The sequence below is a fragment of the Stegostoma tigrinum genome, chromosome 20 (genome assembly GCF_030684315.1).
Source record: "Stegostoma tigrinum isolate sSteTig4 chromosome 20, sSteTig4.hap1, whole genome shotgun sequence".
NCBI classification, from domain to species: domain Eukaryota; kingdom Metazoa; phylum Chordata; class Chondrichthyes; order Orectolobiformes; family Stegostomatidae; genus Stegostoma; species Stegostoma tigrinum.
The window spans coordinates 41,332,592-41,356,444 of NC_081373.1; the positions used below are offsets into that span (position 1 = coordinate 41,332,592).

General features: G+C 42.4%; 1 protein-coding gene across 2 annotated transcripts in view; it reads left to right on the forward strand.

Annotated features, from left to right (window-relative positions):
- The window catches only part of btaf1 (BTAF1 RNA polymerase II, B-TFIID transcription factor-associated), a 113,574-nt gene that overhangs the window by 20,323 nt on the left and 69,398 nt on the right, over positions 1–23,853 (forward strand). Inside the window, exons 3-6 of one of the 2 annotated variants that reach the window (XM_059653119.1) lie at positions 2,260–2,374; positions 9,611–9,754; positions 15,861–16,066; positions 21,354–21,499. In XM_059653119.1, the coding sequence (XP_059509102.1) occupies positions 2,260–2,374; positions 9,611–9,754; positions 15,861–16,066; positions 21,354–21,499 (611 nt within the window). The remainder of the gene's footprint in view (positions 1–2,259; positions 2,375–9,610; positions 9,755–15,860; positions 16,067–21,353; positions 21,500–23,853) is intronic. The other variant, XM_059653120.1, reaches the window with a different exon arrangement.

Genomic DNA, 23,853 nt, shown 5'->3' on the forward strand with positions numbered 1-23,853 from the left:
GTGCTTTTCAACCAAGGAAGTAGATTTGAACTGAAAACCCCAATTATAATACAGGCGAACTTGGCCACAAACTTTTATACACTGCCAGGTCCTACAAAGTAGAGCAGGTTAAATGACCAGATGATGCGTTAGTGGTGGATGCTATGCCCACCCCTTCAAATGGTCTAGTTGGTCCTGTAACAGCCAGTTGGATGGAAAGACTGGACTTGGTGCCATGATATATTAAGCACTTCCAATGCCATGATTCTCCAGTACAATACTGAAATGTCCCTTAGATTTATGTGTTCAGATTTCAAGCTTACATAATGTTGTAATTATATTTAGGTGAAAATAATATATACCCGAAAGCTATGCTAAATTAATCTTGCTACACTCTGGAAAGACATTAAGAAACATCATGAAAGATGGTTTTTTTTAAACTGGAGGATAAAATATCCATTAAATTCAGCTGTTTTGATTTGATTTAAAAATCCTCCTGTAGGAAAATCGATTTTTAAAAGTATTTCCAGAAGAAATTTTGGCTTTCCAGGCTGTTTGCAACTAATGTTGAACAGGGGCTATCCACATCAAAGATCACTCTATGCACTCTTTTTTCCTAAAGATCAGTTGAGAGCACCTTCACTTTACCTCTGGGAAATCTAGGCCAAGAAAAGAGGTGACTCTTTTGTTGAGAAACCTTTTTTGATTGGTCCCTTCAGGTTGCTGACAGTTGTATTTCAGTCTCAAGGTTCAGCTTGACCATATTTCAAATTTGTATCCTCACTGGCCACGGGTTACATCTTTAGGGTAGATTATGCAGGACGACATCACTGACTGAAACAGCAAAATTTCAGACTTGCTTCCTTCTATGTGCCCTACTAGATTGCACTAAAGCCACTTTGGACTAGTTGGAACTTGCTAGAAATCCCCAATGATGTACAATAGAGAATGTGCTGTAATTATAGTTGGAGAGATGAGGTGAGATAAGTTGGAGTAGAGGAGCAGTCCTGAAGAAGGGTAGTTCCCGAAACATTGACTGCTCCTTTCCTCCAGATGCTGCCTGGCCTGCAGTATTCTTCCATCTTCCTGTTTGTCTACCTTGGATTCCAGCACCTGCAGATTTCGTCTCGAACTTGTTTGTGATGTTGTGCAAAGTAGGTGACTTTGCCACATTAATACGATGAAGAGCATTGAGCTGCCCTTCTCTGTATTCACCACCATTCTGAGTTGTTGTTCAGTCCTGGATGTGAGCAACAGTTGTATGATTGACCTATTTAAACTGATTCAATATAAAGTTATATTGTAACTCAATTTGGCACTGGTGAAGTATCATTAGTCACTTTATTGAGCATGTGCATCTAATTCATGAGTTCAGTTGTAAAAAGTAGGATTGCTTGCATTTTTTTCCTCTTAAGTGGCGAAGCAGATTAGAACATAGAACATAGAACAGTACAGCACAGAACAGGCCCTTCAGCCCACGATGTTGTGCTGACCATTGATCCTCATGTATGCACCCTCAAATTTCTGTGACCATATGCATGTCCAGCAGTCTCTTAAATGTCCCCAATGACCTTGCTTCCAAAACTGCTGCTGGCAACGCATTCCAAGCTCTCTCAACTCTCTGTAAAGAACCCGCCTCTGACATCCCCTCTATACTTTCCTCCAACCAGCTTAAAACTATGACCCCTCGTGTTAGCATTTTCTGCCCTGGGAAATAGTCTCCTGCTATCAACTCTATCTATGCCTCTCATTATCTTGTATACCTCAATTAGGTCCCCTCTCCTTCTCCTTTTCTCCAATGAATAAAGTCCGAACTCAGTCAACCTCTCTTCATAAGATAAGCGCTCCACTCCAGGCAGCATCCTGGTAAACCTCCTCTGAACCCTCTCCAAAGCATCCACATCTTTCCTATAATAGGGCGACCAGAACTGGACGCAATATTCCAAGTGCGGTCTAACCAAAGTTTTATAGAGCTGCAACAAGATCTCACGACTCTTAAACTCAATCCCCCTGTTAATGAAAGCCGAAACACCGTATGCTTTCTTAACAACCCTGTCCACTTGGGTGGCCATGGTTGAATTTTTTTTTCCATTCCAGTTTAATTGATTAACTTTCAGTCATAACACCCATGGGAAGGACTACTGTGTAAACTTTTAATGTCGGTATCATAACAAACTTGTGAATTGCTTGTTTTAACTTGTATATGGACTATGACCTCAATCAAGCAAATACTGAAGGATTTTTTTTTAAAAAATAATCCTTTTTTTTGGGAAAATATAGGTATTAACATATTTACGCAGCCCTAACTGGGACACTCGTATTGCAGCTGGCCAAGCAGTAGAAGCTATTGTGAAGAACGTATGTGAATGGAACCCTACTCCAAAGCTAAAACAAGGTATAGCCATTTTCTGTATTCATGAAGATGACTGTTTGTTTTTAACCAAGCTAAATATAGTAATTTTCCTTCTTTAAATCATAGATTTCACTTTGGAAATGATGGAACCAACATATAGTGTGGTTATAGTTATACTATCAGCTTATCATGACCTATTACCAGCAATGGGCTAACAATGCATGAGTATTTATTTAATAGCAGTCATAACAAAATTATAAGTGTTTCAAAGAAAAATGAACTGCTAGGGTACAGGACACTTTAGTGGGATAAAACAAAGACTGCCCATAGATAACTAGATGAACTTGTAAATCGAAAATTGTTAGTGAGTTTTGAGAAGATTTGTAGCTCAGGTTGAGGTTCTGGATGTGAGTTTGCTCGCTGAGCTGGAAGGTTTGTTTTCAGACGTTTTGTCACCATTCTAGGTAACATCAACAGTGAGCCTCCGACGAAGCGCTGGTGTTATGTCCTGCTTTCTATTTATCTGGTTAGGTTTCCTTGGGTTGGTGATGTCATTTCCTGTTCGTTTTCTCAGGGGTTGGTAGATTGGCTCCAAATCAATCTACCAACCCCTGAGAAAACGAACAGGAAATGACGTCACCAACCCAAGGAAACCTAACCAGATAAATAGAAAGCGGGACATAACACCAGCGCTTCGTCGGAGGCTCACTGTTGATGTCACCTAGAATGGTGACAAAACATCTGGGAACAAACCTTCAAGCTCAGTGAACCAGCTTACAACTGGAACAAAATAAAGACCCACTCTCTTGTGGACCAGGAGGAGGAGAGTGCTGTGTTGGAGGTGAAAGGAGGACGTCGGGTTGGCTGTGCACCCTTGCGACCAGTGGATCTTAATGCTGGCTTTGGCCTAACGCTGGTTCAGGGGAGCAGCCAACCTGCAACGATGGCTGCGGCAAGTGCTTGTGCCCCAGGTCAGGGGGTCCGGAACACCATCCGTGTTTCCTTAAAGAAGGTGGATGAAGGTGCACCTGTGGACCACACCACCTTCGTGAAGAGGGTCCTGTTGGACTGTTGTGGGTTTGCTGCTGCGGACACTTACTGCCTGCAGGATTTCCCCGGAGGAGGTTTTTACGATGTGACCTTCAGGAGTGCCAAGCTTTGCGAGCGCTTCCTGGAGGTTTTCAAGGAGAAAGGAGGTGAGGGCCCCCTCTCTGTATTCACCGCTGTCCCACTGTTTGTGATGCCAGTGCAGAGGAGCCATATGGTGACTGTATACATGTACAACCCGCATATGCCAGCAGTTGATGTCCTGACCTTCCTTGGAAGGTACGTGAAGGTGGAAGGGGACCTAACTGACATCATGGACCCCTTTTGGCATCTGGACCAGTAAGAGGCAGGTCAAGGTGACGCCGAGGATGGGTGCGGACAGGAACGTCGTACACCCACCATCCAGCTTCGCGATCAGCAGGAGCAAGGGCTACCTGACCTGTGCAGGGCAACCTAAAGTGTGCCATGCCTGTGGTAGGTCAGGTCACGTGGCGGCCGACTGCAAAGCCACCATCTGCAGGGAGGAGGGACACCTTGCAAAGGATTGCCCACAAGAGAAAAGCTGCAACCTTTTGCGGGGAAGTGGGCCACCTCTATAGGGCATGCCTGCAGTGGGGGACCACCTACGCCCAGGTCGCCAGCAGGGGCAATGCGGGGCAGGAGGGCCCAGCCCCGCCAGATGGGCCCAAGGCCAGCAGAGCACCCCTGCTCTCTCTCTCACGCGCTCTCTCTCACACTCAGATGGAGGCGGCGACAGGCGCCCCAGGGGAGCGGACGATGGTCCGGAAAGCGAGGAGGACGGTGCGTCGTTGGGCCCAGGAACCGCAACCATCAGGCGGGAAGAGGCAGCTACAGGGGGACTATAAGAGCTCCTCTGAGGAGGATTCAGAGAGGGCCCGCCCGAAGCAGAAGTTAAAGATCTCACGGGAGAAGGAAAGCAGCACCACACTTCCAGGTGACGGGAGGCTCCCTCTGACACCCAGCCACGTGCCGCTGGGGCACTGGAGGGCCCCCCGGACTTCCAGGCCGGAAGGAGGAAACAGCGCGTCCCCAGCCGGACTCTCCTGCCTCTGTACCCCCAATGGGGGGGGATGCCACCCGGAAGGCAGCACGGACGGTTTCGTTAGCCCGGTCAATGGGCACGGAGGGGCTGGACCTTGGACTTGGGGAGGGTACAGCAGTCACTGCCCACAATGGGGGTACGAGTTGCGAGTGTTAATGTGCGCAGTGTCAAGTCCACTGCAAGATGTGTGTCCACGTTGGCCTACCTGACCACCGCCAAGGTGGACCTCCTGTTCCTGCAGGAGTGCAGGATACCGCACCTCGGCAGGTACGGGAAATGGTCCAGCGCCTGGACCTGTGGGCCTTCGATCTGGTCGGGGGGGTAACGACTGTCGCTCCTCGGGCCTGGCTACTCTGCTGCGGGGGTGCGACTTCACCATCTCTTAAGTTCAGGAGGTGGTGGGGGGTGCCTCCTAGTGGCTGACATCACCTACAGGAACGCTCCCCTGAGGCTGATCAACGTGTACACCCCAGCGGTACGGAGGGAGCGGTTGGCTGTCTTGCAGTGGCTTCCACCCCTGCTGGCTACGTCCAGGCCAGTCATCCTGGGCACAGACTTCAACTGCATCATCGATGCAGATGGAAGATCCGGCGTGGGGACAGCGGGTGGGGGGAGTCAATTGGACGTCACATCCAGATACCTGATGGGCATGGTGAAGGACGCCAAGCTGCTCGACGTCTTCAGCACCCCTGCAGACGGGGCGCAGCGGAGGCATACCTGGTCGTGGCCAGACGGGTCTATTCGCTCAAGGATAGACTTCCTGTTTGTGTCACAGGCGTTCTCGGTCAGGTCCACCGGCGTCGAGCCGGTGTTCTTCTCTGACCACTGCCTCCTGCTGGCCGACTGTCACTTACAGGACGACCAGCCGGCCGGCAAGGGGACGTGGAAGCTCAACACGACTCTGTTGACCCCAGAGAACGTCGAGGAGCTTAAGAGTGAGTACGCCGGTTGGAGAACTGTGAAACCCCTCTGAGTCTCCGGGCGACCGGTGGGAGACGGTGAAGGAGAACATCAAGAGGTTCTTTGTCCTCAAGGGTGTTCGGAAGGCAAGAGAGAGGCGGGGAAAGCTGTCGCGACTCCAGAAAAGGGTGCAGAACCTGCTCCTTCTGCAGTTTGATGGGGGTCGATGTCACGGAGGACCTCCGCAAGGTGAGGGGCCAGCAAGCCTCGCTCTTCACTGCGGAGGCCTCCAGGATAATCTTCCGGTCCAGGGTCCGCTCCGTGGAGCAGGACGAGACGTGCTCGCGTTCCTTCTTTCAGAAAGTACACAAAGAGACCTCTGTGCTTAGCCGGCTGAGGGAGGACGACGGCTCGGTGACGTCGTCTCGGCCCGACGTTTTGAGGATCAGCAGATCCTTCTATGCCGGACTGTACGACACGAAGCCCACGGACAGCACGGCCTCCAAGTCGTCGCTGTCGTCCAACACGGAGGTCTTGGACGACGGCATGAGGGAGTGGCTGGACCGGCCGATTTATCCCTGGACAAGCTGACCAGAGCCATCAAGTCCTTGGGGAGGAATAAGACTCCCAGGAGCGACGGCTTACCGGTCGAGCTGTATTCCGCTCTATGGGACCTGGTCGGCCAGGACCTGCTGGAGGTGTACGATAGTGCGCTTCGGGCAGGGGAAATGTGCAAGTCCATGAGGAAGGGCATCATCACCCTCATTTACAAGAGGAAGGGGGAGAGGGAAGAAATTGAGAATTGGCATCCCATTTCACTATTGAACGTGGACTGCAAAATCCTGGCCAAGGTCATAGCCAACCGGGTCAGGTCTGTCCTAGAGTCGGTGATTCACCCTGACCAAACCTGTGCTGTGCCGGGCAGGAAGATCGCTGAGAGCCTCGCGCTCATCAGGGATACCATCGCCTATGTACAGGACTGGCGGGTGGACACCTGCCTCGTCAGCCTGGACTAGGAGAAGACCTTCGACAGGGTCTCTCATGCTTAGATGAGGGGCATCCTCTCCAAATTGGGGTTCGGGGAGGGCATCCGCAATTGGATCTGGCTGCTCTACACCAACATCGTTAGCGCAGTCTCGATCAACTGGTGGGAATTGGACAGTTTTTCCCGTCAGATCTGGAGTCAGGCAAGGTTGCCTGCTCTCTCCTGCCTTGTTCGTGTGCTGTGTGGAGTCCTTTGCTGCATCCATCAGGAAGAACGTGAGCCTGAAGGGCATGACTATCCCAGGCAGTGGAGGCCTTCAGGTGAAGACCTCCCTGTACGTAGACTATGTCGCCATCTTCTGCACCAATCGTCGGTCGGTGAGTAGACTATTGGACATCTGCGGCCAGTTTGAACTGGCCTCGGGTGCCAAAGTCAATAGGGGTAAGAGCGAGGTCATGTTCTTCGGGAACTGGGACGACCGCTCCTTCATCCCCTTCACCGTCAGGACAGACTACCTGAAGGTGCTGGGTGTTTGGTTTGGTGGAGCTGGGGTGTGCACTAAGACTTGGGAGGAGCGTATCACCAAACTGAAGCAGAAGTTGGGCAGGTGGACGCTCCGGTCCCCCTCCATCGCGGGTAAGAACCTGGTTGTCAGGTGCGAGGGGCTTTCGGTACTGTTGTATGTGGCGCAGGCCTGGCCTATTCCCTGGACCTGCGCCGCTGCGGTCACCCGAGCCATCTTCCACTTCGTTTGGGGGTCAAGGATGGACCGGGTCCGCAGGGACACCCATGTACCAAGACCTGGAAAATGGGGGAAAGGGCATACCGAGTGCCACCCTCGCCCTGACGGCTACCTTTGTGTGCGGCTGCATCAAGCTGTGCGTAGATCCCCAGTACGTAAACACCAAGTGTCACGACTTACTGAGGTTCTACCTGTTCCTGGTGTTGCGAAGGATGGGCCTGGCCTCATTGCCGCGGAACGCTCCGAGTAGTTGGACCGTTCCGTACCACCTGTCCTTTGTGGAGAAATTTTTGAAAGGAAACACCTTTTGACCACAAGGCCGTCAGGCAGTGGTCAGCACGTAGTATCCTCGGGACCCTTCGGGAAAAGGAGAGGGTGGATCCCGTCGTGTGGTTCCCCACGCAGACTGCCAAAGTCGTTTTGCAGAATGCCTCATCGCCAGAACTTTCAAACAAGCACAAGCACATTGCTTGGCTGGCGGTGAGAGGGGCTCTGCCAGTGAGATCCTTTATGCATGCCCGGAATCTCTGCGCCACCGCACGCTGCCCTCGAGGTGGCTGCAGGAGGGACGAGACTGTCAATCACCTCCTTCTGGAGTGTGCCTCTGCGCAGGAGGTCTGGAGGGGGATGCAGTGGTATTTGTCGAGGTTCGTCCCGAGCAGCTCCGTGACACAGGACTCCGTGCTCTACGGGCTGTTTCCGGGGACGCACGCGGAGACCAACATCAACTGCGCCTGGAGGACCGTCAATGCGGTGAAAGACGCTCTTTGGTCTGCCAGCTGAAAGAACTGACCCCGACCGAGTGTTGCAGACTGGCGGACTCCAAGGTCCAGGACTACATGCTGAGGGACGTGCTAAAGCTTGGGGCAGCCGCCGCCAAGGCGCGGTGGGGAAAGACCACCGTATGAACTCCCTCGTCCAGAATAGAAAAAAGGGCCCTATCTGGCAGCTAGGCCCAGCTGGCACCTTCTCCAACTGGTCAGGGGGCCGACGGGGACTGTGCGGGGTGCCGACTGCCGGGGTGTTTTCTTTGCTTTGTTTTTTTTTTCCTTCTTTGTTTTTTTCCTTTAGTTGGTGTATGTACCCCCGGGTAACCTGGAGCGGCTTGCATGACTGGGTAGGTGTGTAAATATGTTTTTTTTGTACATCTTACAAATAAAGTATATTTTTTTCAAATTTTAAAAAAAAGTGACGAAACGTCTGAAAACGAACCTTCCAGCTCAGCGAGCAAACTCACATCCATTACAAATTGTGCATGTCACTCCTCCATTCTAAGAACACTTAACAATACCAAAAACTATCAATACCAGTGAAATACGTAACGGAAATTACTGAAGATGCTGGGAAACTGAAACAAACAAGGGAATGCTGGAGAAAACACCATCTGTGGAGAGTTGACGTTTTGAGTTCAGTACAGTACTATTTCATGATAGGGAATTATTAACTAGTTAGCCTGACATCTATTATTGGGAAATTTGGTGAGTGACCACCTTGAAAATTTTCAGGTGATTATAGACTTGGCTTGAATTTCTAAAGGACAGATCATGCTTTACAATTTGATTTGGATGTTTTTGAAGAGGTGGCTGAATTTAATGTACAGGAAACTATCGATTGTTATTTTTAGAGTTCCAGAATGCATTTGATGTTGCCCTTCAGAATAGCTTGAAGTTGGAGCTGGTGTATTTGAAGGCAATTTTATTCACTTAAGAATTTATCTGAGCGGCAGGAGTCAGAGCATAAGGACAATGAGTGGTAGAATTTGACTAATCTTCTCGGTGGTGTGGCCTCAACTGTTTGTTGTTTTTATTAACAACTTTGATAACTGGATGGAAAACCATACACAGACTTGCAGTTGATATTGTTGTAATTGAATTGTGTAGATAGAAACTATTTTAGAGAATCAAAGAAATGTTATGACACAAACTGAGGCCATTCGTTCAATTATGTCTACCTTGGCTCTCAAATGAGCACCGTGACTTAGTACTGTTCTCCCTTTATCTAGTACTATGTGGTGTCTTATCGGTTGTTGGTGTTGTTACATGCTTAGCGTGTTCCTTTGCACTGCAGCTATTGAGGGATTCTTCAAGTTGCATTCACAAAACCATTGTACTAAGAATGCCCAATGCTTTTTACCACATTTTAGCATTCTTCAAAGCTTGAATTACTGGTTGAATTACAGAAAGTCAGAGTTCAGCTAACTGAGTAGCTTGCAAAAAGCCAACTTTAAAGTGATAGGGTAAATGACCTTTTTGTCTTTGTAAATGTTGCTGATTCTGTAGCTCAGTTGAGCTTCAGGTTTAACTTTTTGTATCCTGTTGTACTTGTACTTGTGTCCATTACTACTATCTGTCCAGAACTAATCATATGGAAAGCAAATTTGCTGTTCTGAAAGTGAATATAAGGTTTCATTAGATGGACTTGCAATTTCCTTTCCAAAGCTTAGAAGTAAAAATAAATAATGGTTACTCCAATTTTTTTGTCAAATGGATTGTTGTATTAGTTTCTGTAATTATTTATCATTTCTGCTGAATTTAATTTTAGAGCCTGTTGCACAAATTTCAACAGATGAAGCACCTTTGGATCGTTTGAGCTTTGATAGATTTGATATATCACGGCTTTTGAAACATGGAGCATCTCTTCTTGGCTCTGCTGGTGCAGAGTTTGAGATCCAACATGAGAAATCAGGTACATTTCGATTCTTAAATTACATGTTCACTTAATTGAATTGTGTGGTTAAGTTTTGTTCCATAATTTGTGAAAGCTATGGTGCCTAAGATAACAACCTTTAAAAAGCAGAACTCGTAAGGCAGTAGATCAGAATTGCTGCCTGGACCACATGCATGTAAGTATAGAAATAGGAGGATTGAGTGATACGCAGATGGCTAGAAAATTTGGTGCCAGAGGGACGGCTTTAGATTTATCGGGCATTGATACCAGTTATAGCATTATAGTCGTACAGCACGGAAACAGATCCTTTGGTCCAACTAGTCCACACTGACCATGTTCCCAAACTAAACTAATCCCACTGGTCTGCGTTTGGCCTATATCCCTGCAAACCTTTCCTATTCACTTAAAATGTTGTAAAATTTAGAATTTTAAATATGTAACCACACCTGCATCTGCCACTTCCTCTGGCAGTTCATTCGTCACATGAACCACTTTTTTAAAAAAATACTTTTTTTTACAGAAAAGGTTGCGACCTCATGTCAAGAGAATTATATACCTAAACTCCTAGGGGTCTCTGTTTTGATAACACTTCCCCGGTCTCTACTATTAACTGTATAAGTACTGCCTTTGTTTATTTTACCAAAATGCATTTATCCAAATTAAACTTCACCTGCCACTCCTCAGCCCATTGACCCAATTGATTGAGATCTGTTTGCAATCTTAGGTAACCTTCTCTGTCTACTGTACCATCAACCTTCTGGGCTAGGTGAGACCTGTACAAGGAGGATGTGTTATGCTTTACCAACACTACGACACATACACTCACGGGGATATTTGCTAGTACTGTTGGGAAGGATTTATTTAAACTAGCTTGTCAAGAAAAGGGAGACCGAAGAGAGAACTTGGATGGAACAAAAACAAAGTGGTTATGGGAAATAGAAAAGCTGTAAATGATCATGGAAATCAGCAGAATATCAACTAGGGTCAAATTACAGAATAGTATCAGAAAGAGATAAATATACCCTACCTATCTTGTTGTAATTGCTACAGACATGCAAGAGATTTATTGGAACTAATAGAAGTAGAGGGTTGTCACGTAATTGCCAATGCAGAAACATTACAGCAGGGTGACCTAGACTGGGAACTAAAAACTAAAGGATATTCAATATTTAGGAATGATAGGCCAAAGAGTTGGACTACTATTGATGATAAATAAATAATGTATTAGTGAGGGAGGATCTCCAATTAGCATAGCAGGGTATGGAATCTGTTCAAGCAGAGCTGAAAAACAGCAAGGAATAGCAAATATTGTAAGGCCACCAAATGCTTTAAAATATAGAATTATATTAACCTGGAAATTGGAGACCCAAGTGGCAAGAGCAATGCAGTAATTGTGGGTGACTTTAATCTACATAAACTGGGTAAACCTAATAAGCACCAAGATAAATAGGAAGAATTCTAGAACGTATTTCCTGGAATAATACATTGAAGGACCATCTCGGACATTAGCCACTTCAGATCTAGCATTATGCAATGAGAAGGGGCTCATTAATAATCTTATAAAAGAACTTTTTTGAGGGAATAGTCAAAATAGTAGAATTGGAATTTTCCATTAAATTTTAGCTGAAAGCAGTGTCTTAACTAAACGAAATTATGAAGGATAAATTGGCTGTGATGGATTGGAGAAACACATTAAAACACTTAATGGTAAAGAGGCAGTAGCAAACAATTAAACAATTACTATTTGCTTTCAAAACTAGAAATGTTACTTTTTAAGGCAAAAATACTCAAAAGGAAAAGAGCCATAACTAATGAGGTAAGTTAAAAGATAGTAATAATATGCCAAATGTGAGTATTTTACGTTTAAAAGGAGGAAAATTTATATTACAAATTAATCTAATAATAGTAAAGTAATACCAGACTATAACAAATAGGAACAAGAATGGGCTGTTTGATCCCTTGAGCCTGCTCCACCATTCAGTAGGATCGTGGCAGATCCGACATTTCTCAGATCCACTTTTCTACCTTTGCCCTGCAGCCCTTCATTTCTGTACTGATCAAAAATCTATCCCCACCTTAAACATACAAAGGACTTGGTCCCCAAAGCTATCTGTGGCCAGGAGTTCCAAAGAGACACGACCCTGTGAGAAGAAATTCCTCCTCCTTTAAGTCTTCAAGTAGCATCCTGGTACTCTGAGACTAATGAAGGGAAACATCCTCTCAGCATTTATCCTGTCAAGCCCCTTAAGAATCCTATATGTTTCAATGAGATCACCTTTCATTCTTTTTTCTTCCAGAGCCCCAGTCTGTTTAACCTTTGCTCATAAAGACAGTCCCTCCAACAGGAATTATCTTAGTGAATCTTCTTTGAACTGCATCCAATTAAACTTATTTAAAATAAAAAAATGCTCACAGCACTCTAGATGTAGTTCACCAGCACCTTGTACAGTTGCAGTAAGTCTTGCCTGTTTTTATGCTCCAACCCCTTTGAAATAAGGGCTGATATTCCATTAGCTTTCCTCATAACTTGCTGCACCAGTGTGCTAGCTTCATGTTTCATACATAAGTATACCCAGATCCCTTTAATGCTGCAGCCTACTGAGATTTTTCTGATGAAGGTCTAGGCCCGAAACATCAGCTCTTGTGCTCCTGAGATGCTGCTTGGCCTGCTGTGTTCATCCAGCTCCACACTTTATCTTGGATTCTCCAGCATCTGCAGTTCCCATTATCTCTGAGATTTTTCGCCTGTTCTTTTGTTCTTCCTTTCAGATTTGGCAACTTCATGTTTTCCTGCATCATGCTCCATTTGCCAACTTCTTACCCACGTGCTTAATCTGTCAGTATATCTCTATAAACTGTTTGTTTCTTCCTCGCAACTTGCCTTTCCACCTACTTTTGTGTAGTCTTCACATTTGGCTACAATACGTTTGCTTGCTTTGAAGTCATGAAGACATATGTTAAAACCATTGTGTTCCTAGCTCTGATCCCTGTGGAACCCTGCTGTTTACAGGTTGCTGACCTGAAAAAGATCCCCCTTTAAACCCATTCAAAGTTTGTTGTCCACTAGCTAATTCTCTATCCACGCCAATATACTAGCTCCAATGCTATGGGCTCTTACCTTGTGACTTAGACATTTTGTGAGATACTTTGAATGTCTTCTGGAAGTTAAAATATAACACCTACTGGTTCTCTTCTATCCACTCTGTTTGAGACTTCTTTGGAAAAGCTCTACTATAGTAATCAGACAATGTTTCCCTTTCATAAAGCCATTCAGACTCTGTTTGAGTAGATTGATTTTCGAAATGTGTTGCCATTGCTTCCTTTAGTAATTGAATCCAACATTAGCCAAACATCTGTTGAACAAATGTGACTATCGTTCCCTGATTTTTTTTTTTTTTTTGCCTTTTTTTTTCTAAATAGGAGTGCCATGTTGGCAGTTTACCAATTCTCCAGTACTTCCAAAAATCCTTGGATTCTGGAGAAAATTAGAATCAGTGCATCCACTATTTCTCTTCTTTTAAGCTACTTTTCAGAATCCTTGGGTACAAGCCATCAGGACCTGCAGACTTTTCTGCCTTTCACCCGATTTTAGTTTGGCCTGTACAACTAATCCAGTTATGGTGATGGTCCTTTAATTCTTCCACCAATTCTTTAGTATTAACATGTTGTTTGGAGTGTCTTCCACCATAAAGCTTGATGCAAAATATCTGTTTAACCCCACAGCCATTTCCTTGTTCCCCATAACTATCTCCCTAGATTGATTTGATTTGATTTTTTTTTTCCCCTAAGGTGTCGCGCTTGCTCTCGCGCTCTCTGTCCTGAAGGCTGATCACTGACTTTTACCTCCTTTTTAAGGGTGCTTTTTCTCAACTTTTATACTCTTCTTAACCAAATTGGTCAGCCATGGTTGGTTTACCCCCCTCCTTGGAATCTTTCCTCCTTACTGGCGTATATTTTTGTTGCGAGTCACAAACTATCTCCTTAAACATGTACTATTGCATGAATTTAGGTTCAGTTAATCGGCAAAAATTGATCATTGCACTCTACTCCACTGTCTAGAAGTGCTGTGGTCAAAATATTCAGTAACCTGGGTGCAGAAGTAGATTGAACTGTTGAAAATAAGGCACTTCAACTGCTTACTACACCTGAGTTGAGATCTGATAGATGTGATTTCTAACTTAAAACAAAATAATTGTTTTCATTTTTCAGCCAATACTGGAGCATAACTTACAGGAGGAAAATCTCCTATGAGAGTGGTATGCACCTGATTATTTGGACAAAATGGATGATTATTCCATTCTATCCATTAGTCTTACCTACCTTTTTGTAGACTTTAGCTTGTTTCCAATTTACCATAAGCTGATTTGATGTAATAATGTGACTTGTATCTTGGAGATGATTCTGTATCATGGTGCTGTTGATAATCTATTAGCGGGGTATCCTGTACTTGAAACAGGAGGCAAAAACCTTCAGTCCTTTCTTTGGTTAAAAAGGATAAATGATTACTAATCTTGTAATTTTAACTACATGAATATTAATTCTGCACCTTTTGCTCCTTTAAAAAATGAATGGTTTTCCTTACAAAGTAACATGGTTTTTTTTTTGTTGAACTCTGCATAGTCTCAATTTTTTTTTTAGAAAATAAACTCAAAGGAATTGCAATGCTAACAGAATAAAAATAGAGAAACATGTTCAAAGAGAGCTCCCAAACTTGCTCTTCAGATGATTTCTTTGTGCCAAATTCTGTATTAGATTTTAAAGCCTTTCATCCTCCTGACTAGCATTAAAGAAATGGGACATGACCCATGCTTTCCCCACTGTAGATAGGAAGTCGATACCGAAATATCTGATTCAGGAGTTGCAAGAAATAGGATAGAAATTGTTATCTGCTGTTATCTTCCAATTCCATGTCTGTCACTCCCTGAACTATAGTTGAATTCATCTGGTTCAGCTTTTGACCCTCTCACAGCATAAAATGTTCTTTAATTAACAGAAATGGAATTGAAATTCTGCAAGGCTCCTTGGACAGATTCTTCCAAACCTGTGACTACTACCATCTAGAAGGAAAAAGGGCACAAGATACAAACAGACACCACCAATTGCGAGTTCCCATCCAAGCCACTTATTATCCTGACTTGGAAATGCATTGCTGTTCCTTCAGTGCCGTTAGATCAGATTTCTGTAACTGAACAGAACAGCACGGTGGATGTACCTACACCAAACAGACTGCAGTCGCTCAAGAAGGCAGCTCACTAATGTGTTCTTGAGGGCAGTTAAGATTGGGCAACAAATATTTTCTCAGCCACCAGAACCCACACCATGATTTTTTTTTGTTTAGACAGTAAGATTGGCATATAAAAGGCAAGTGTTGTAAAAGTCCTATTTCAGAATTGGTTGTTTCTGGCTTTTGTGGAAAGTAACTTTCATGGATTTCTCTTCCATTTCCCATTCTCTGCAGAATTGAATTCAATTGGCTAAATATGTGGAACTAGTATGTTACTATTAACTATTCAGAATGATTCTTGCCTCAGTTTTTCAGCTCCGTAAGCTAATGCACCATTACTGGCTTCCCTTCCTCTCAAGTTTTCAAATATGTCAGTACCTTCAATTCTGTGTCTGCTCTCAAGACTGTGTAACTTTTCCAGTTTAATTTTTTCACAGCACCAAATGCCTACTTACAGTCTAGAACCATGCCCAGTATCACAGTTTGATTTTCTAACTTTAGCCATTTTTTTGTCATTCTCCCTTTTTTCCAGTTTTTCTTAAGGATCCCACTTTCTCTGAGTCAGTTGGTTTCATTAGTGTTCCCTGTGCTATGTTAAGTGGCTGAGGTGGGGCATGGGGTGTGGAGAAACAACCTTGAGCCCTCCTTTCCCTTCCAACCTCCTTAATTTTCTTTGCACCATTAGTAAAATGCCAAAATTTGCTTTTGTTTTACGTTTAAAACCATTATCGAGATGTCAGTGGTTATTTATAAATCTATTTGGCTTGATATTGTGAACTAGGAAATTAAGTAAGATGTCCCAAAATGTTGCTGTAGGTCAGGTCTGAGATGTATTGTTCCCCTTGCCAGTTGATCCATTTCAAGAACTTTTATTTTTAAAATCTGTGTTCCCTGTTACAGGAGAAATCGACCCCAAGGAAAGAATAGCTCATCAAAGAAAACTGTTGCAAAAGAAGTTGGGTCTCGACATGGGAGCAGCTCTAGGAATGAACACTGAAGAGCTCTTTAATGATGAAGATCTCATTTATAATCCTTCTCCAGCTCCAACAGTACTGAAGCAACCTGTAGGTAGAACCTCGGGTTGTTTGTCTACAAGGAATCATGCAGTGGGTTTGGCTTCTTTTGTGCTTCTGGTAGCTTAAAGTCTGCATGCATGTACCTGTTAAAAGCTCTTACTAACAGCTTTTCTTGCAAATGTTTTAAAATGTTTTGATTAAAATTTAAATGTGATTTGAGTCTGGGCATTTGGAATTTATACAGTTTAATCACACAATGTTGGTCATGAGTCAGTTAGCAAGTATTTGCAACTGAAAGGTTGTGTAAAGAGCCAAGGTTATTTAAATTATTCTAATTGCTTCCTAGTACAATTTAACAGTTTTCATTTGAAGGTAAATATTTTTGATCTAACTGGAAAATGGATCATCATTTTTATCTACTTCATGGATTTGATGTCTCCTTCAAGCATGCACCAGAATCATTTATTAAACTTTATTTCTAAACTCGTCCAAAATCGCATTGTGTATAGTTTAAGAACCTGCAGAAAGACATCTTTACATGACCTGGATTTAAACCTGGGCCCTAGAAATAAAAAGGCCAGTTTGATTCTGCAGTGTGCCACTTATTCCACAGTATTGTTATAAATTTTTATATACCTAAAAGTTAGTTAATGAACTTGTTGCTTCTAAATGGAATTTTTAACTACTGTTTTAAGTTTTCATATCGGTTCCTGTGCACATTTTCTGGCTAGGAAGACTGACCGGTTGATAATTTGCATCAGTCTGTCAGTGTTCTAACCCATGTTACATATCCATAATCTGTAGTGATCTTTTCTACAAATTTTCATTGTCCCTTTCAAGAAATATGTTTGCTCAACAAACTTTTCTCTGTCACACCACGTAACTGCATTTGGGAACCTGCAAATAAATTTTTATTAGTGCTGTATCACATTTAAATGGTTTCAACCACACTGCAGAACTAATTGCCTACAATGCAGCAACTATTAATTAGGCACATTCAATAATTACAGCAGGCCACATAAATTTAAATCACGTGTTTCTACTGAATCGGGGAATAACTTTATACACATGGTGTGTATTTCTCTATAAACATGCTTAAACAATTGATAAAATTTAATAGAAGTAATCAGCATTTTGCCTGCCAGATTTAAAGTCAGAAACAGCCCCACATTGTCTCTTGGGGAAGGCCCCAAATTTAAATGCTACCCAGATATTTAATAGGTCTTTCTCCAGGATTAAGGACTTTTTTAAAAGCCAGACCATTAAACATAGGAACAGAAGTAGGCCATTCACTGAGATTATGATCAATCTGATATTCAATTTTACTTTCCTGCCTTTTCCCCATATGTCTTGATTCCCTTAATCTCAAATCTGTCTCTCAGTCTTAAACATACTTATGACCAAACTTTGACAATCCTTTGTGGTAAAACATTCCACAGATTCACCACCCACCTAGGAGAAGTTCCTCTTCATTTTATTTTAAATGTGCACCTACTGTGTCAAGTCCCCTAAGAATCTTCAATATTCCAATAAGGTTGCCCCTCATTCTTTCAAATTCAAACAAAAACAGGCGCAATGTACTCACTGTATCCCCTAAGACAGTCCTTCGTATGAGTGAATAGTCTCTGGAATGCATCCAATGCTCGTACATCCAAAGGCCCAAGATTGTTCAGTGTTCCAGCAATGATCCAATTAGTGCCTTGTGTAATTTTTAGTAAAGTATCCCTTAATCATTCTGTTTGAAATAATTTGCTTTCTTTGTTACCCACTGAACTGCGATGCTAGTCGTCTGTGACTTATGAACAAGGACTCCTAAGTCTGTCTTCTATAACTTTTTGCATTTTTTTCTCCATGCAAATATGCAATAACTCCCATTTGTCCTGCCAAAGTGCATAATGTCACCATTTTCTTGCATTATATTACATCTACTAGGTTGGTTTTTTTTTGTTTTGCTCACATGTTTAACCTTTTATTCTTTTGCAGACTCTGTCATCCTGACCAAATCCCTTTCCAACTATCTTTGTGTGAACTGCACATCTGACAATAAGATTCACTTTCCTGATTTGTCATTTATTAGCCTCTGTATTGATCCTTGTTTCACACCAAAAGTTAGATTGTCATTCTGAAAATGCCTTCTTAACCCAAGTCTCTCCCTGTTAACTAATCTTCTATCCGTGCCAGTATACTACCTCCAACTCCATGAGCTCTTACCTTTTTGAAATGTTCAGCACGTTTACCAAGTACCTTTTTGAGCATTCAAATGTATTACATCTACTGCTTCTCTTTTATCCATCCTGTTTTTTACCTCAAAGAATTCTAGTGAATTTGTCCGGTACGATTTCTCACTCATGCTGATTTATTTTATGCATTTCTAAATGCTCTGTTATTATATCCTTTACTACTAGACTCTCATTTTCCCAGTAACAGGTGTTAAGCCAACTGGCCTATAGTTACTGTTTGTTTTTTGGTCTGTTTCCCTATTTTTAAATAAAGATGTTAGGTTAGCCATTTTCCAGTCCTCTGGAACTTTTCCACAATCTAAGGATTCCTCCAAAATTACTACCAATGCATCTACTATCTCTGTAGCTGTTTCCTTCAGTAAACTGGGATGCATCCCATCAGGCCCACTGTATGCCAACTAAAGACTCCTCCTGTTCCTAATGTAGTTTCCAGCCTCCAGAGACATCAGCTGAAGTGATTCTTGAAGGCACATTCAAACTTGCCACTCACAAAAGAGAGAGCCTTGACTATTTTGGGTTCAAATGCCAAACTCTGGTACTGTAAAACAGATTAGAAATGCTGTAATTTAATTCCTGAATTAGAACGATTTAGCAGAATTGAATGTAGGTAGTGCCAAGGGGCAGAGAATGGTTTTTGCTGATCTGACTCCCACCCAAGATGATTCTATCATCATCTGAATCTCAAGCCAGGGGAGATTTTATTGCCGCTCTTAAATCCCTCAATTAGGAAATGTGCTTTTGAAAGAGGAACCACCACCCACAAGAAAGACAGCACCTTGTTGACTTGTTTGTTGTACTTTTCAGTACTGCATCATAATAGTTTGGCACTTTTTGCAATAATTTACTTCAGATCAATGAGGAACAGTAGACTGAGCAATTTGCAGTCACAACGTGAGTGGTGTTCCCCACTAACAGGATGCTGTCATCAAGTCAAAAAGACATTACTCAATTGTGCAAAGATAGAATGTGGGGCATGAATTTTCATAGCATCCTGAAGACTGGAGGAGATTGTGTATCAAACAGCATATCCCTTTGGCTATCCACAACAAACCAGATACCGACTATCCAATGAATCCTCACTTGCAAAACGCTGACCTACATTAAACTCTCTGCAATTGGCAAACACCTTGAGTGCAAAGAGTGCAACCAATTTAGGACCACAGTATGATGCAGTTGTGTGTGCTAGAAGCTACAAATGTTAATAGACTGTCTCAACTTAACCGGGAAGAGTGCACTGACAATTTGCCCTAATGTTCCACAAGCAATCACAGAATGGTCAGGAGATAGTGGGATTTGCTGATGCTACAGCATCTGAGATAACCAGGTGTAGAGCTGGATGAACACAGCAGGCCAGGCTCGATCCGAAATGTCAGCTTTCCTGCTCCTCTGATGCTACTTGGCCTGCTGTGTTCATCTAGCCCTACACCTTGTTATCACAAAATGATCAATTTGTCTAGACTGTTAGTCAGGAAGGAAGAAATTCAAGCCAGATTTTGTCGGCAGTGTTTTTTTTTAAAAAAAAACAACTCCACAACTTCAATAGCAGGACGAAAGGATTTTTAATCTCCCACAATACAACTTACTGTACCCCTTCAAAAGCCCCCCCCCCCCCCCACGTGTGTGTACACACATGACATATTTATGATACAGATACTAGGTGGAAAAATATTAAAGGCAGGTTAAAACAAAATTCCAAAGATCAAAAATTTAGACCACAAAGTGAAAAGTTATTTTCTCACGGTTCTTTTGACTTGAGTTTTTTTTTAAAATGTGCAGTTCTCGATTACAAAACCTTCGTAGTATTTCAATTATAGCACTGCAGCTTGAATTTCAATTCATAGTCTGAAGAAAGAAAATGTGGTCTCTTCACAATCAGAAAGAACACCTACACCAAGTTTTCGGCTCAACAAAATGGTTGGCATCCATTTGCTGGTTTGTTGCTCAGGACAATTCCTAGACCAATCAAAATGAACTTGCCTCATTTTAAATTTAAAGTCTAGTTGTTTACTATCAAAAATCATTAACTGACATGTGTTCCATGGCCAACACCACAATACCAAACAAGAGGGGTCTTGTGGCTCAGTGATACTGTCTCTACCTCTGGACCTTGCAGGCCTGGGTTCAAGCCCCACCAGCCCCAGATGTGTGATGTAAAGTGTCTGAACAATTTGGATACTTTTTAATCAGCCAGGGTCTACTCTTTAAACAATCAGTACACTTCTACGACATAAATGTTGGTTTCCCTCTTAAATTGATATTCTTGTGAGGGCTGTTGATGAGTGTGTCTTTGTCAGCAGATTTCAATATTTGTACTACTAAATGACTTAATGTGAAATTTGTCAAAAGTGACATCTTCAGTGGAGTCGAAACTCAGAAACCGATCAAAACAAGTAGGTGACTCCATTGTGTTTTTGAAGAAGCAAACTATGAACATAGCTAGAAAACAGCCATGTGATTAAAATCTGTCGTTGCAAAGCATTACTTACCATTAGTAAATCTTGTATGAAAATGCCAATCTAGAATGGTGATATCATTAATCACCCACAATTAGCTGATCTTTACTTGCGAGTTAAAACTTTGTTTGCAATAACTTTTCAACACCAGAAGGGATTGCAGCCAGACCATGTTCCTATTCAACATGCATACATACACGTCCAGTGGGATTTATTGCTTCCTGCATGATTTATCCCTTTCCTCGCTCCTGACTCGCATCCTATCTAATACTGGTCTAGATGAGATAAGCTAGCTTGGCAATAATTGCTATTAAAGCCGGGAACTTGATTATGTGTCAGTGAATAATTCACATGCTCTCAGCAACTGTTCTAATGAACTAATAAAATCAACAGATTTTATGCCCAAGTTTTATCAGCTTATTTGTTCCAATGAAACAAATAAGTTGAATATTTAGAGATCATAATGAAATACGTTGTCAAGAGAGTAATATTTTCATTCTTTTAATTGCAAACAAGCTTTAAATAATGTGATTATATCTGAGGTCTGCCTGTCTTCAAAGCCCAACTATTTTTCTATGTAAAATACCTGAAACCCCTCTGAAATATTTGTTACATAAGATTTAATAGCAAATTTGACATTACAAATTGTGATCATGACTGGAACTAGTTGAATTTTTTTTTAAGCTTGTCCAGGCTGCTGATCTGATCGAAGCTGAATTTCAGCCGGGCATGAGCAGTCGGCAGAAGAATAAAGCAAAAAGGATGGCTAAACTATTTGCGAAGCAACGATCAAGAGACACAGTTGAAGGAAATACAAACAATGAAAAATGGTAAGAATAACATTCTATCAGAGATAATGGGAACTGCAGATGCTCGAGAATCCAAGATAACAAAGTATAGAGCTGGATGAACACAGTAGGCCAAGCAGCATCTTAGAAGCACAAAAGCTGACAGAAATTCTGCACTTTGTTATCTGAAATAACATTCTGCTTGCTTCTATGTCATAAATTGTGCTAAGTGAGACCATTAGAAACCACAATAATGCCATATACCATTTTGACCATGAATATATGCATTATGAAAATTAAAAGTTTAATGTTAAATTTTTAGGTAAAGTCTTCTTCATTATATTTTGAATTTTCTTCCATTCTGAAGGCATGCAGAATTGTCTTTCATGAACTGTGTTGAAATTCTAAAATGTTTTGCTCAGTATTTCAAGATAAGCATATTGAACTAAATGTAGTCATTGTCTGACCTTCACTTATGAGTGAAGTAAAATTTTTGCTCATTCCATAAAGTATGATCTATTTTATGCTACTGTTACAGAGGCTACATTTTATCAGCTTAATGCATTGAGTAAACCACGTTATTTTTACTCAACATATGAAATGATGTAACTTTGGAAAATGTTGTAGTGGAAGGAAAAACACCAAATGAAAGGGAGGAAAAATCGAATGAGATGTAGGATTTTATTTGTTTTGCATTTTGAAAAAAATTCCTTTTAACCTCCCAAAAGGGAAAAAGAACTGAACGGAGCTTGTTATTTGTATGCTTCAGTAAATAAGCATATAGCTGAACCACACAGAAACAGTGTTTTATTCCACTCAGTCTGAGGTTGCGGAAGTTAACCTGATTTGGCTATTTTATCCCTCCCAAGACAGATACTTATTTGATTTTTAATTTTAAATAAGTTTTATATTATGGTTGGCAAATATAGAGATTGGCTTACAGGCCATGCATCAGACCCTCAGCAGCTGGTGGTAGGAATGTAACAAAAGGAGAAATGTGCTGTTGGAAATTCATTGATATGCTTAAATTGCCCACTGCTTAAAATGTGAGTTCACGATGGGGAGGTAGGTTTAAATCATATCTATTTACTGAAATTGACACGTCATTTGTCTATTGAAAGCGGAAGTTTTGGGAATCCTAAATTGTAATAACATAGACAATGGGATCTACTCCAGGTTACTCAGAGGCAAGGAAGGAAATAGCTGGGGCATTGGCAGATATCTTAATATCCTTGACCACAGGTAAAGTTCTAGAGGACTGGAAATGAGTGAATGTTGTTTCCTTGTTTGAGAAAGGATGCCGAGATAATCCAGGAAACTAAAGGTTGGTGAGCTTGATGTCTATGGTGGGGAGCTCTTGGAGAAGATACTGAGGAACAAGATCTATGCGCATTTGGAGGAAATTGAACTAGTTAGAGACAGACAGCATGGTTTTTTTTCTCTTGGGGGACGGTCATGTCTCACCGAGCTGATTATCTTTCCAAAAAAAATTCAATGAGGGAAGGGCCACGGATGTAGGTTATATGGACTTTAGTAAGGCATTTGATAAACCCCCACAAAGCAGGTTGGTATAAAAGCTTAAAATCACAAGGGATTCGGCCTGGCTAAATGGATAGAAAAATGGCTTTGTCGTAGAGGTGGAAGGATGTTTTTCAGAATGGAGGCTGGTAACTAGTGTTGTTCCACAGGGGTCAGTCTTGGGACCTTTGTTGTTTGTAGTATGTATAAGTGATCTGGAGGAAATTGTGGGTGGTCTGATAAGCAAGTTTGCTGATGACACAAAGATTGGTGGAGTTGCTAAGTGTGCCAATGATTGTGAAAGTATACAACAGGATATAGATAGATAGATTGGTGACTTGGGCACAGAAATGGCAGCTGGAGTTTAATCCAGACAAATGGGAGGTGATGCATTTTGGAGGATCAAATTTAGGTTTGAATTATATTGTAAATGGCAGAACACTTAGGAATAGTAACATTCCGACAGATCTGGGCGTGCAGGTCCATAGTTCCCTGAAAGTGGCAACACAGGTAGCTAGGTTATCAACAAGAAAGGTGGCATGCTTCCCCTCCCCCTGGCGACATCCTACTTCACTCCTCCTCTGCTCCCAACACCACTGCACACCCATATGGCACTTTGCCATTCAATTGCAGAAGGCATATCTCTTTCCCATTTACTACTTCCCAACTTGCTAACCTTAGGCCCCAGACACACTTTCCACGCAACAATTTACCTGTACTTCATTTAATTACTGTATTTGCTGCTCCCAAATGAGGTTTTCCCTACATTAGGGAGATGAAACATAGACTAGGTGACTGTTTGTTTTGTGTCACACCTCCTATTTGTCTGAAAAATGACCCCAAACTTCCACTTGCCTCCCACTTTTACACATCATCCC